Genomic DNA, 15,574 nt, shown 5'->3' on the forward strand with positions numbered 1-15,574 from the left:
CGTCCAAGTGGATGGGTGGTCTTATCCCACACACATTTTGGCCAGAACTGAGATAGTAAGCCACACTGTTTTGACGGCAAGGAGTGTGCGTGCCTTTAACCAACTTACCTAACAGCATAGTTGCAGACTTTGTGCTGTTTATAGGTGTTGTCCACAGCAGAGCAGTCCGCCATGCCACAGCCAATCAGACGCGTCGTGGCAGCGATCATCTGCAAGCCAGGTTGGAAATACTAATTGTACTCTTCGCTCTCCTCCCTCGTTTATCGCCACTTTTGCCCAATCTGTCATTCTCCTTCTTTATTCTCTTCTTTCTCTTATCTCTCTCTCTCTCTCTCTCTCTCTCTCTCTCTCTCTCTCTCTCTCTCTCTCTTTCTCTCTCTCTCTCTTTTCCGTCCCCTTCCCCCTGACTCCCCCCCCCCCCCTATCTTTTCTCTCTGTCTCTACCCTCCTCTCTCGTTCCCCTTTCTATCTTTCAACCCCCCCCTCCCTCTCGCTCAACCCATCTCCCCCTCCTCCCCCAAAGCAACAATGCTGACCTGTGTGTAATGTCCAACAGCCTTAGAGGTCTTCTGTCCGTAGGTGAAGTCCGCTTTCTCGTCCAGCCAACCTTTCTTGAAGCTGTTGCTAATTGCGTCCATCATTCCAGAGAAACCGCTGCTAAAAGCCATGTTTTGACCGATGGATACACCTGGCAACTCTATCCAAAAAGACAACAACAAAAAGGAGTTGAAGAAAAACTGGTCTGTTGAATGCAAAGTTTGGCAAAGATCCTCTATGTCCTGTTGTTTATTTGTTGTTAAATCGTGTGTACCCCCATCCCTCAACTCAAACCCCACCCTTCTGAAGAAAGGGCACTGTCCATAAAGTTCCTCTCCTTTTCATCTGCCTTCTCTTCCATGTTTTTTTTCTATGGCGCATCATAGCGCCCTAGTATTAAAGGTCCTTGTCTACATTTTTATACCGAAATCGCCATTTGACCATTAAAATGCAGAGTCTAATATCTACAAGTATCAACAATACACCCCCTTTCGATCAGGAAAGACGAAGCCAGTGTAGCCGTTTGAAAATTCATTGTAGTATTCCAGCGTAGTACCCATAGTAGGATATCCTTATTTGGAAAATGCCAAGCGCAAAACTCCTCTCAAATCCCGTGCATTTTATTTCGTGCGTTAAAAAAAAACAAGTCGCGTAAGGCGAAATTACAACATTTAGTCAAGCTGTCGAACTAACAGAATGAAACTGAACTCACTGCATTTTTACAGCAAGAGCGTATACTCGTAGCATCGTCAGTCCACCGCTCGATGCACAGGCAGTGACATTGACAAGAAGAGCGGGGTAGTAGTTGCGCTGAGAAGGATAGCACGCTTTTCTTTATCTCTATTCTTTTTAACTTTCTGAGCGTGTTTTAATCCAAACATATCACATCTATATGTTTTTGGAATCAGGAACCCACAAGGAATAATATGAAATTGTTTTTAAATCGATTTCGGAAATTTTATTTTAATAATAATTTTTATATTTTTAATTTTCAGAGCTTGTTTTTAATCCAAATATAACATATTTATATGTTTTTGGAATCAGAAAATGATGAAGAATAAGATAAACGTAAATTTGGATCGTTTTAAAAACAAAGTTTTTTTTTTACAATTTTCAGATTTTTAATGACCAAAGTCATGAATTAACTTTTGAGCCACCAAGCTGAAATGGAATACCGAAGTCCGGCCTTCGTCGAAGATTGCTGGGCCAAAATTTCAATCAATTTGATTGAAAAATGAGGGTGTGACAGTGCCGCCTCAACTTTTACAAAAAGCCGGATATGACGTCATCAAAGGTATTTATCGAAAAAACGAAAAAAAAGTCCGGGGATATCATTCCCAGGAACTCTCATGTCAAATTTCATAAAGATCGGTCCAGTAGTTTGGTCTGAATCGCTCTACACACACACAGAGACAGACACACACACACACACACACACACACACACAGACACACACACACACGCACATACACCACGACCCTCGTCTCGATTCCCCCTCGATGTTAAAATATTTAGTCAAAACTTGACTAAATATAAAAAGCGTGGACAGCGCTCCAGTGTCAAACTGTTGCTGCACTTGTTTGGGCGTGGCTATAAGCACAGTGACATGAATTTGATTGGTCAGTATTTTTAGGCAAAGCACATGTTCTCAGCAAACAGAAAACAAAAGCGTGAGTCACGCAACCCAAAAATAAAATCTTTTTTTTACATATATATATTTTTTTTATAACTTTTTTCCCCATGGTTCATTCATCATCTGACATAACTTTTTAGCGAAATCTAACCATAAGATTTTTGACAAAAAGCAAAAATGCAGACGACCACCTTTAAGAATGGGATTGCTCTCATGTATGGTTCATGGGGGACTCACGGCAGGCGTTTGCCCACGCGCTAATGTCGGCCGGCTTTTTTTGTCTGCAATCGATATGATTATGCTTTATGATCCTGTGTTTGTGTTATTCTAGGGCGCTTCGTGAAATGCGATGTGGTGCCCAAAAAAACTTTTCCATGTTTATGTAAAAATTTAAGTTTTCTTATTTTATAATATTTTATTGTTCACTCATCACTGTAGTCTTCGTGGCGTAACGGTTAAGCCGTGCGCTCCGAACACGGTGGACTCGGGATTTATCTCCGCTAGGGTCTATTTGCGTCCTGTTTATTTTTTTTCCTGTTTTCTTTTTGTACAATCATTCTGGAGTGCAAGTGTCTGTTGACAGGCTTTTATATGTCTAAATAATTTTTAATCATATTTAGCGATTCCAGAAATGTATCGCGCGCATAGTGAGAATTCTGCTGTTCTTACCTCTCTCTATAGTGAGAATTCTGCTGTTCTTACCTCTCTCTCTCTCTCTCTGTCTCTCTCTCTCTCTCTCTCTCTCTTTGAAACACTTGTGCTCTTTACATAGACGAGCTGTTAAATTAATTCTTTAAAAAAAATGCATCTCTCTCTACGTATGATTATAAAAAAAATAAAGATTCTTCCTATCAAATCAAGATTTACCTATAACAAAGGTGCAATGATGCATAGAATTATGTCAGGGAATGCACCTACATTCATTGCCTCAAATTTCAAACTGAATAATTCAATAAAACTAAACAAATTAATTACCCCAACCCTAGAATTGACCTTTACAAATCAAGTCTTTCTTATTCTGGCGCCTTATTGTGGAACTCCATTCCTGATTTAATTAAAATGCAATTCAGTGAAACTTCCTTCAAAGAAATGTACATGCTGTTTCTCTTGGAAACAAGTAAATAATTAGGTGATAATATTACATCATTGCTTGATATTCATAATGCATTTTGAAATGTCTTTTTAATTGTTTGACATGTTAATTATATAAATTGTATTGTAATTAACTTAACTTCTATTATTTTCTTCTTGTTATTAATCGAGTTACCCTCAATGGGCGAGGGCCGGACGAAAAAAAGCATGTATACGTACTTTGCTTATTCTGTTACCCTCGATAAATAAATAAAGTTCAAAGTTGCTCTCTCTCTGTACAATCGCAGCATCATTGTAAACTATCATGAAAAGGCGAAGGGTAAGCAACGGTGGAATTGTATGTAGAGCTTTAACGAGCGTTCTTTCATTAAGGTGACTTTCGGCAATCAGATTGTCTGCTATTCGTACTAGTTCCATGCAAGGTAAATCTGGATAAAGTGTCTAATACGTGTACCGGTGATGCACATCATGTCTTGGCTACACGCACTGGGAAGTGAACTTATGTAATAACTAAGTTAAAAGGGACTTTAAAATGTATATTAAGTGGTACTTTTACTCTATTGTCTAAAAGAAAAAAAAACATTTCGATTTTCCTGTCATTCCTCTCAAATTATATTCTGCATGATTACAAACACAAGTTTGTGCATTCACATACTAGCACCGGCATCAATTAGCAACTACTCTCATGACATGTACATCAGGTCGACATCTGTGCTGCTTCGTTGAATTAATCACTTTGATCACAATTTCAACAAAATGCTCCTCGGTTCCCCAACAGCTTCCTACACACATTCTGCCTGTCTATGCCTCTTACACATGCTTACAATCCCTCTGACCAGGAAGATGCAATGTACATGTACTACCTTTAGCAAATCAGTTATTGCAGGCAACACACACACACATATACACACACAAATAATAACCCCATGGAAACAATGTTCAACAACATGATTGCGCCCTGTTGATCTCGGATCAACTTCCTTTCTTGTGTTAACTTGCATCGATTTCTGATAACATTAACTGCTGAAGAGACAATAAACAATCGTTTGTTTGTTTGCTTAACGCCCAGCCGACAACGAAGGGCCATATCAGGGCGGTGCTGCTTTGACATTTAACGTGCGCCACACACAAGACAGAAGTTGCAGCACAGGCTTCATGTCTCACCCAGTCACATTATTATGACACCGGACCAACCAGTCCTAGCACAAACCCCATAATGCCAGACGCCAGGCAGAGTAGCCACTAGACTAGATTGCCAATTTTAAAGTCTTAGGTATGACCCGGCCGGGGTTCGAACCCACGACCTCCCGATCACAGGGCGGACGCCTTACCACTAGGCCAACCGTGCCGGTACAATAAACAATCTTTCTTTCTTTATTTATTTGGTGTTTAACGTCGTTTTCAACCACGAAGGTTATATCGCGACGGACAATAAACAATAATAACCAATCAACCAACCATGTTTAAACAAAAAAATCTCTTTTTTGTGTGTGTCTCTTTACCTTAGTGGTTCTGCACTCTATGCCCCACTAGCGTTTAAACCCGTCCGTGAATGCGGTTGGGGTCTCACGAATCCCATGACAATGCTTTCACGCTTTATGAGGGTGGCGCCCATCTCCTCTAACTTGCTGCCTTTACCTCCCCGTCCCCGAAGTTGGTAAGGTACCCGGTTCATAACCTGCTTATAGTGCAAATCCTGATAACAACTCCAAGGTCTTTACAATAACCCCCCCCACCACACACACACACCTCAAAATGTCCCAAATGCCCACAAAAACACGAACGAATCACACAGGTACCCAGTGGACTTAAGAGCGCTAAATAATATTAAAAACATATTGTCCCGATTGGAGGTCGAACACCAATCGCCAGTCTGTCACGTTTTGAAACATTACTCACTGGGTTCCGCTCGATCTATATAGAGCCCTTCATGATTTCCCGTGCAAACCCTGGCCCACTTGGCGGCTGTCTCGGCCAGGTCCTCGTCCCACACCTGTAGAAACAGAATCACAGACAAAATAAATCCAAAAACAAAGAGACTGCCAACGTTCCAAAATTCAGAATAAAAAAACAAGAAAGGTAGGTTGTTGGAACGTTTGTTTTTGAAAAAACAATCCATTCACAAATATATCGACCCAACGTCCTTTCAAGTGCACAGACAAACAATTAATAACGAAAACGTGTGTGTGAGGGGGGGGGGGGGGGGCAGGGTTAGGGATACAGGCAAGTGGTCCTTTCTGAACTCGAACATTGCGCAAAAGATCCGAGTTGCTTCCACTTTAATAAGTGGACTCTGAACTTTGCAAGAGACTGATGACTGGATTAAAGCGTCAGAGGCCCAATTTGATCTGTACAGGAATTTCATAGTAGGGGAGTTACAGAAAGCAATATATCGAATTTAGAAGCTTTTGCAAAAGAACGGATTTGGAAACACGCGTTCTGTGTTGTTACTGTTGCGATCGGTTCTGCCTCTGCCGCCACAATTGCACCGCTGCCTGGTCGACATCACGTACGTCGCTAAATGGACAATTTAATATCTTAAGCGTTTAATCTTCGTCCATAAAAATAATTCACAAGATGTTGTCGGCAAAGTTATAGAATCCGTATTCTTGCTAACGTACATGGTTTTTCTACGTCTTTCGGAAGAATTAGACACTTCAAATACCACATCGAGTGGCAATTCTGTCACGTGACGGCTTCTGTAAAGCTGACTTCGAATGTGACAGCTCGATTGAAAAGATTGTCGCGAGACGCTTACATAATTCAGTATCAATGACAATGATAATGACTATATAACAAATCTTTACAAGCGAATTCTTGTTTCGACAACACAATAACATCATCAACATTTAAAACAACAACAACAACAACAACAACAACAACAACAACAACAACAACAACAACAACAACAACAACAACACCAACAACATTAACAACGACAACAACAACAACACCACCACCAACAACAACACCAACAACAGCACCACAAACAACAACAACAACAATTCCATCACCACCTCCACCACCCCCACCAACAACAACAACAAAAACAACAACAACAACAACAACAACAACAACAACAACAACAACAACAACAACAACAACAAGACAAAAACTGACCATTTTTTGCATGTTTGCCGCAGGAGGAGAAACAGCAGCGCGGACTTCATTGTGTTTGTCCACTATGGCCTTGATGTCTGCAGTGGTCAGTGGAATGTCCGTGCCGCGGTCATCCTTACACCTTGTGTGGGAAGGGGACAGCTTGGCGTAGGGGGAGTCTGCTGGACACTGGTAAATACAGTAACATAATGTTTGTTTGGTTCTTTGTGTAACAGAGTGCTCATAAGAAATCTATACAAATCAGAATCAGCAACGTACACAATGAAAGTCCACTCAATTATCTATCTAGAACAGGTAGTTTTGTGAGGCTATCTTGGGTATTTCTTGCGGCAATTTTGAGGTGTAGGCTTACCATACTAAAAAATTAGCTGTATGTAAATAACAACTATTACATCTGATTAATTGATTTATACTCACGGCAGCTTGACATGCACACAGCATGGCCAGGACTAGGAAGAAAAAGAAAACAAAATACAATGTAACATTTGGATGGAGAATGAGCTGATTCTGTGCACATATGTCTTTTATTTTCAGAATGTACACGGCTATATGCACATCGGGGACAGACACAACCATGAACTGAACTGCTAAAGCTGCGTAAACTCGCTCCCGGAATAACCCATCCACAGTTTTATTTCTGTGAAGCAGACTTTCGATTTTCCCCCAATAGATCTCCAAAGAAAATTGCGTTTTTATGTCATAGGATATATAAAGTTTACATCTCCGCTGATGGCTCATATGGCATTGAATCCTAGTCCCAGTATGTACGACTATGAACGACATGGTACAGGGTGACCAAACAAAATGCAACCCATGCACAACATTGTAAAAACCGCTCAAAGTCAAACCTCGTTCGCCGAATTTGGAAACTTGATTTGAAATTGCAGAAAGGTCAGACCATTTGATCTACAACAATGTCACTTTGTGAAAGGGTCATGCATAGGCTGAAGTTTGTGTCTTCCAAATATAAAGTGAGTCGGTCAACACATGTAGAAGAAATCAGTTATTGTGGTTCTGTTGGTTTAAACAATGTTTTATTAAATCAAACATGGTACAACAATACAACGATAAACAATAGGGACACGAACTCAAGCGAACGCTTATATTACGCGCCCTACGTAGTTACAAATTAACAAAAATATGATGTCGGACAAACATTACTTATAAACTATGGAACTATCTAGGTAAACAGCATAGTTGAAGCAAACCAAAAAGAACAAGAGAAAGCTAGCAGGAGGAAGAGGGGGAGGGTGGAGGTGGGACGAAAGAATGGTAGGTACATATGAAAGATGAAGGTGGTTAGCGCATATAAAAAGAATATATACATAGTACATTGTAAACTGTAATCCAGTGGCAAATAAGCAGTAGTTCGCTGAATATATAATTGAAAAATGTATATAGAATACATGGCATGGATATGCGTACTGAGTCAAATTAACAACAAGTCGCGTAAGGCGAAAATACAATATTTAGTCAAGTAGCTGCCATTTTTCAGCAAGACCGTATACTCGTAGCATCGTCAGTCCACCGCTCATGGCAAAGGCAGTGAAATTGACAAGAAGAGCGGGGTAGTAGTTGCGCTAAGAAGGATAGCACGCTTTTCTGTACCTCTCTTTGTTTTAACTTTCTGAGCGTGTTTTTAATCCAAACATATCATATCTATATGTTTTTGGAATCGGGAACCGACAAGGAATAAGATGAAAGTGTTTTTAAATTGATTTGGACAATTTAATTTTGATAATAATTTTTATTTTTATATATTTAATTTTCAGAGCTTGTTTTTAATCCGAATATAACATATTTATATGTTTTTGGAATCAGCAAATGATGGAGAATATGATAAACGTAAATTTGGATCGTTTTATAAATTTTTATTTTTTTTTACAATTTTCCGATTTTTAATGACCAAAGTCATTAATTAATTTTTAAGCCACCAAGCTGAAATGCAATACCGAACCCCGGGCTTCGTCGAAGATTACTTGACCAAAATTTCAACCAATTTGGTTGAAAAATGAGGGCGTGACAGTGCCGCCTCAACTTTCACGAAAAGCCGGATATGACGTCATCAAAGACATTTATCAAAAAAATGAAGAAAACGTTCGGGGATTTCATACCCAGGAACTCTCATGTCAAATTTCATAAAGATCGGTCCAGTAGTTTAGTCTGAATCGCTCTACACACACACACACACACACACACAGACACACACACACACGCACATACACCACGACCCTCGTTTCGATTCCCCCTCGATGTTAAAATATTTAGTCAAAACTTGACTAAATATAAAAACGACCAGATTTACAGATAAACGATTGGACACTTTCAAAAATAAGCTTGTTGGTGCGAAGAGAAAGGTTTTCGCTACCATTTAACAATATTTCAACATGTCTGACATGTGGTTCTGTTTTCTTGCTGCGTTTATCAAGTTATATCTTAACACTTAAAACCCAGATTTGTAATCCAAATAGAACTTGTATACACGTCCGTACAGATAACATAAATTCTACTAACAGCAATCACAGGTGTGTCAAAAGAACACGACGAGTATCGGGTTTCACAAATACTAACAGAGGTGCTTTTTGGCGTCGGCATTCGGCAAAACGCCGAAATTATTTTTTCAAAACGCCGACATTTTTTTTAAAACGCTGACATTTGTTTCAAAAGGCCAAAATGTATTTCAAGGCGCTACAAGCGTGTTTCAAAACGCCGAAATATGTTTCAAAGCAACCCCTCGCGGGTTAGGGGGAAGAATTTACCCGATGCTCCCCAGCATGTCGTAAGAGGCGACTAACGGATTCTGTTTCTCTTTTTACCCTTGTTAAGTGTTTCTTGTATAGAATATAGTCAATTTTTGTAAAGATTTTAGTCAAGCAGTATGTAAGAAATGTTAAGTCCTTTGTACTGGAAACTTGCATTCTCCCAGTAAGGTAATACATTGTACTACGTTGCAAGCCCCTGGAGCAAATTTTTGATTAGTGCTTTTGTGAACAAGAAACAATTGACAAGTGGCTCTATCCCATCTCCCCCCCTTTCCCCGTCGCGATATAACCTTGAAAACGACGTTAAACACCAAATAAAGAAAGAAAAAGAAAAGAAAGTTTCAAAGCAGTACAAGTGTGTTTCAAAACGCCGAATATTTAATTTGTTTCCAAATTCCAAACCATGTTTTAAAACGCTAAAAAAAAAAAAATTCAAAACGCCCAAATTTGCGTCAAGACTCCAAAATATTTGTAAAAACATCAACATTTGTTTCAAAGTGTTAAACAAGATTTCAAATCGCTTAACATTTGTTTCAAAGCCTCAACACAATGACTTTCAGACTCTGATCCCGACAAACTAATTTATTTTTTCTCTGAAGTCAGCAAATAGCAAGTTTTAGATTTAATGCCAGCAAACAGTGACTTTAGGGAGCTTTTCGACAGTGGTTTTAAGACTTTGATGGTGACCAAAAGTATTGTTAATACTTCGATGCTGATCAAAAGTTTTGTTGAGACTCCGATGCTGGCCGACACTGATTTTAAGACCAACAAACAGTGACTTTTGATAAACAGACTCTGATGCCGACAAAATAATGACTTTTAGACTATGATACTGGTCGACGGTGATTTTCAGACTCCGCAGCGCCAACAAACGTGGATTTGTAAACTCTGATTCTGATGACAATACTTTTTAAAAGTTGCATTTTGATGCTGCAAAACAGTCACTTCTAACCTGAATTTTTTTTAATAAATTGTACAAATGGTTGACTAAATAAACGAATGTTCAAGCAAGTTTAATGTCTTACTTAATCTTACATAGCATACCCAAGAAAAGTCCTCCGAAAATGTGTTTTGAAGCCATGGTCAGGAAAAGTGTCGCAGCAATTGTAGAGATAGTGCTGAATTGTGTGCCTTATATAGCGTATACACGATTTATAAATAATTCCCCTAAGATAATTAGAAAAAAACCAGGTAGATGTAACACGTGGACAATTTACTTAATTGCAGGGCAGATCATATTCCAGCTGTCATGTTGCATTAAATTACCTTGGATGTTTTAACGCAGAAGCAATTACACAGAACCAGAACAATGTATGAAAGCGTTGGCAGGTACCCAATAAACATGCCAGAACTGGGCCATTGCTGTTTTTTTGCTGGCAAGTTTGGTAAAGCTGGCCATAAAAACAAACAATGCTGGGCCAATTATGGTTTGCCAACAAAGGCCCAGTTATGGCTTGCCATTACTGGCCCATCTCTGGCATTCCAGTAATATTGTCGGCCAGTAAAATTCCTTAGTTGGCCCACTGTTGGCACGCCATTGATGGCCCAGTGCTGGTTTGCCAGCATTGGGCCATCGGTGGCGTTTTGCTGGCAATTATAGGTGGGATTTTGCTGGCACACCAACACTGTCACTGGGCCAGTTCTGGATTATTGCCGGCAAGAAGATCTGCGAGAGCACAGCGGTATGACTTTCTCTCGTGGAGTGACGTAATCTACAAACAATTGTCGAAACAGCTTGACGTCACTCGTGATGATGACGCATTGTCAACTAAATCCGGCCCGCGGTGGTTCTGATGTCCGCTTATTTGTTTTGCATTCAAGGAATGTCTAAAGCACCTTCTTCTATTGCAGTACGCGTCCGATCTCCTCCGGCTAGAAGCAAGCATGGTGAGTTTCACAAACAGTTATGTGAGCAGGTTGTTGCAACGGCGCTAATATCTTCTTGTTCTTCTCCTCCGTTGTTGGTCTTCTTTTCACCTTTCTTCTGCTGGACGTTTGAGTCAGTTTGCAAAATATAATACTAATAGATTATAAGAAGTCGACCTCTCTGTAAGAATGCCTCTGCGCGCGCGCGCGCGCGCGCGCGCGTGTGTGTGTGTGTGTGTGTGTGTGTGTGTGTGTGTGTGTGTGTGTGTCTTTTTCCTTTCTTTGTGTGATTGAGTTTGTTGTGTCTCTGTCCACAGGCGAAGGTATCACTGGACCACTACTACCATAGAAAGACTATGTAAGTAGTGGTCCAGTGAACGATACCTTCTCCTGTGCTCTGTCAAAAGAAAAGCACCATTGGCATAAACACCATAAGCTTACTTGTAACCAAACAAATTGCATCTTGTGAATGTTGACATTGAGTATGTGTCTATTCACTCCAGGACAAGGATTTGTGCAAGTGTCTTACTGCCCAACTGGATAAGATGCAGCGCGCCTGGGTCTCAGTTCCTGAAAGAAACGCAGGAGAGCTGTCCGAGACAACGTAAGCTTCGCAGGTTAGATCAAAATACATATTCCCGTTGACCCCTTTCTTCTGCTTGGCGTTTGAGTCAGTTCAGAAAATATTGATTACAAGAAGTCGTCCTCTCTGTGAGAATGCCTGTGTGTGTGTGTGTGTGTGTGTGTGTGTGTGTGTGTGTGTGTGTGTTTGTGTGTGTGTGTGTGTGTGTGTGTGTGTGTGTGTGTGTGTGTGTGTGTGTGTGTGCGAGTGCTGGTTTGCTTGCATGCGTGCGTGTATGCTTGTGTTTGTTTGAGTGTGTGTGTGTGTGTGTGTGTGTGTGTGTGTGTGTGTGTGTGTGTGTGTGTGTGTGTGTGTGTGTGTGTGTGTGTGTGATATGGAATAATGAATTAAAACCAACAAAACTCGATTGCTTTCATGTTTCAGAAGGTGAGCGGTAGGAGGACTTGAGTTTCAATTGCTTCACAAACAGACTTACCGTAGGCTACTACGTCAGGACAAAGAAAAGAAGCGTTATCTCAACGTTGCGGATGCGAACAGAGAAATGACAGAATCAAGACAATCCTACGGAAGTTTACTGGGAAGTGAACAAGAAATATTCCTGCCTTTGGTCATCATGTTTCGAGTGTGAAATTCGGAACGCTGTACAAATAAAATAAAACAATGAGCAACTGAAAACAAAGCGTACGTTTCTGTAATGCTTCGAGAATGAGTCGTTGCTGTTCGGAAGCTTTACATTTGTTTTTTAATCTATATTACTGTATTGTTGTTGTGCCCGCTATAACTGCGTTGATGACGATATTCTGTCAAAACCACTGCCTTTACTTGCCAGATAAGTTATACGACAAATGTGATTAGCATTTCAATTGCATTTTTTAATACTGATGAATTTGACAATTACGCATATGTATTGCTAATGTACAGCTTGACGGCATTGACCTTTGCTTTATTTGCGCACGTTTTGCCGCCAGCATGGGTTGAAAAGTTCATAGATGTGCTGTTTTTTGTCATTATTATTACATTCACAGTAAAAATGACAAAACAAAGCATATTTATAGACTTTCAACAACCATCTATGGGCTAACAAGACTGTGCAGGTAGAGTACATGAATAGAGCCGTCATCCTACCAGAATCAGTGGTATTGTTATATTAACTGTTACTTATTGGCATTTTGCTGGCAATGGTAATGGCAGAAATATGGCATTTTGCCGGGCCACAACTGGCCCGGTAATTTCAGCAGGTAAAGGGCCAATAACGGAAAATATATTGGAAAATGCGGGGTTTTATATGGACCTAAAAACCGGCAAAATGCTGGATAAATGCTGGCAAAATGCTGGATAAATGCTGGCAAAATGCTGTTTTTTTAGGGCAAGCCATCAATAAGCCATCAAATAAATGATGGGTTTTTGCTGGCAAAATTCTGGCAAAATGATGGCAAAATGCTGGCAAGCCGTCAAAAAGCCATCAAATAAATGATGGCTTTTTGCTGGCAAATTGCTGGCAAAATGCTGGCAAGCCACCAAAAAGCCAGCAAATAAATGATGGGTTTTTGCTGGCAAAATGCTGGCTTGCCAGTGATGGCCCATCAATTTGCCAATGTGCATACGGGTAATATGCCAGCATTGGGCCATCAATGGGCCTTTCATCGCAGTAGTTCTGGCAACTGGCATTGCCAGCAAAAAGCCATCAATGGCCCAGTTCTGGCATGTTTATTGGGTATGTACAGTAACGTATCTATATTATAATACGTGACCGTTTTGGGGCCTTGCATCGGTATCTCCTCCCAAACCCGGCCGATTTGGGCCCCGATCTCTGGGGTACATGGGAACATTTTGCGGCGCGCACGATGCGCCCGGTTAGAATAGCCGATTCCGAAGCCAAATGGCTTTTTCTGGCATTCTGGCGCGACATGTTCTAGCAGACGAGGCGACCGGAAGACCTCCCCATTGGCTGTTAAACGAACGGTTTGACTAAACACTACGCGACCGCACCCCAGACGAACCTAGCCGTGTGTTTTGTTTCTCTGACTTAAAACTCGGTACAAAGTATGATAATGTTGTACAGATACTGGATATATAAAAAATATTACACGTACATGATTTAGTTTGAGGCCCCGCAAGGTAGTGCAAGGTAGTGCAAGGTTGCGTGCAGTCGCGTGCGGTCGCGCAGTCTTTAGTCAGACCGAAAGCGAATGTTGCCACTTGCGGACCGCTTGCTCGAGGCAGCTGTCAATCTGCTGTCGCATCAACTGGCTCTACAGCGCGCATCGAGGACCACGCCGACAGCTTGACGGTGAACACTCCAGGCACCCAGAACCTCCCATCATCAACATCCTCTGAGGCTGTGATCACTTGAGGGGCTAGGGGATGATAGGTTGGTCTTCTGGTAACGGATCGTTGGCACGCCCTATGGACTTCGATTTCTTCTTAAAGCGATTTAAGCAATGATAATTTCTTGCTAAAATGGGAACTATTAAAATAGCAAGTGTTAATATCCATGGATTAAGAAACAGCATCAAAAGAAGAACATTTTTCCGTGATTTAAGGAAAAAAGATTTTGATGTAATATGTATTCAGGAAACGTATATCTTAGAACACGATGCAGCAGCGTGGGAAAGAGAATGGGGAGGGGCACTGTATTATACAGGGGAAACTAGTCACAGTATGGGACAGATGATACTCATAAAGAAGGGCTTTGCAGGCGAAATTCAGTGTATTTACAAAAGCCAAAGGATTATTGGTATTCACGTTGTGTTTAATGATAACGATATGTATATTTGGAACGTATATGCACCAACAGTACATAAGAACAAACAGCGCTTTTTTGAACAGCTAAGAAACCAGGTCAGTAAACCGGAAAATGTCTATAGTGTGGTGTGTGGGGATTTTAATTGTGTGATGGACAATGATTCAGATATTATTAGTGGTGAAAATCACAACGAAAAAGATATTGACACATTCCGTGATTGTATGGCTCAGAATGAGTTAATAGACGTGTGGCGATTATTTCACCATGGAGAAAAAGAATATACATGGTCAAGGAAAAATCCTTTTATCGCCCGCAGACTGGATTATATTTTTGCCACAGAATCAGTATTAAATAGGGTAACAGAATGTGAAATTCACTCGGTTGCACAATCTGACCACAGACTCGTTTCCCTCTCCTATAACATGTCTCAAATCAAGAGGGGACCCTCATATTGGAAATTTAATGACAGTTTGTTACACGATAAAACTTTTGTAGACTCAATGAATAAACTATTAACAGACTATGCTAATGAAAACACCGAAATAGATGATCAACTAAAATGGGAACTCTGCAAAATTAAATTAGGCAATACATGAGGGGGTGGGGGGGGGGGGGATTTCAAGGAAAGATTTCCATTTTGTAAAAATCATACATGAGGGGGGAGGGAGGGCGGTGCTATTACCTGAAAACAGCACACACACGTGCCATGGGACGTACCTTTATTGGGTGTGTGTGTGTACATGACTTTATATGCATGGATGCGTGCACTCGATTGTGTGTGTGTGTGTGTTTGGACCATGTATATTTTCTGTTGTCATTTAGTTGCAATATGCGTTTGAATCTTTATATATTTTAGACGTTTTAGATTTCCATTTCGTATCTTTACGATGGCTTTTACCTTTAATGCTTTGGGGGGGGGGGGGGGGGCTGGATTTTTACACCAATGAGCAAACGCATAAAGAGAAAATGTTGTTCATGTAGACGTAATCATGCAAACGTCATTCCTGCCAAAACAAATATTTTTTTCAGATTAACACGCTAAAGTTTAAATTTACCCATACACCTGTGTACAATCTATATATTCTTTTTCCTCATTTTCTTCACATAGGAAGACGTCATTCTCTTCCGCAGACAAGGCGACAGATAGGGGGATGTCCACTCTCTTCCGCTGCTGTTGGTTTTCAGGCATCGACCAGACATCAACAACTTTGTCCACACTTGACAGGTAAATCCCA

At 40.6% G+C, this 15,574-nt stretch overlaps 1 protein-coding gene and 1 long non-coding RNA gene across 2 annotated transcripts; one reads left to right on the forward strand and one right to left on the reverse strand.

The window, feature by feature from the left end:
* Positions 1-104: 104 nt before the first annotated feature.
* Positions 105-10,264, reverse strand: LOC138965938 (cysteine-rich venom protein-like). Its single transcript, XM_070338019.1, has 6 exons — positions 10,189-10,264; positions 6,800-6,831; positions 6,383-6,550; positions 5,162-5,255; positions 537-697; positions 105-209 (listed from the first exon to the last, which is right to left on the reverse strand). The coding sequence occupies exons 1-6, from the start codon at positions 10,223-10,225 to the stop codon at positions 105-107; spliced, it is 597 nt and encodes a 198-aa protein (XP_070194120.1). The 5' UTR covers positions 10,226-10,264.
* A 144-nt stretch (positions 10,265-10,408) lies between these two features.
* LOC138965863 (uncharacterized) lies at positions 10,409-12,430 on the forward strand. Its single transcript, XR_011455541.1, has 3 exons — positions 10,409-11,031; positions 11,514-11,627; positions 12,017-12,430. It is a non-coding gene; the product is annotated as an uncharacterized lncRNA (long non-coding RNA).
* The last annotated feature ends 3,144 nt before the right edge of the window (positions 12,431-15,574 follow it).

This window comes from Littorina saxatilis, linkage group LG5 (assembly GCF_037325665.1).
Source record: "Littorina saxatilis isolate snail1 linkage group LG5, US_GU_Lsax_2.0, whole genome shotgun sequence".
NCBI lineage: Eukaryota > Metazoa > Mollusca > Gastropoda > Littorinimorpha > Littorinidae > Littorina > Littorina saxatilis.

Excerpts from the sequence above, each read along its gene's own strand:
- LOC138965938 (XM_070338019.1), bottom strand. The coding sequence starts at position 10,225 with ATGGCTTCAAAACACATTTTCGGAGGACTTTTCTTGG. Across the intron at positions 6,832-10,188 it reads TTTCGGAGGACTTTTCTTGG|TCCTGGCCATGCTGTGTGCA; the intron begins GTATGCTATGTA and ends TTTTCTTCCTAG. Across the intron at positions 6,551-6,799 it reads TGTGTGCATGTCAAGCTGCC|TGTCCAGCAGACTCCCCCTA; the intron begins GTGAGTATAAAT and ends TGTATTTACCAG.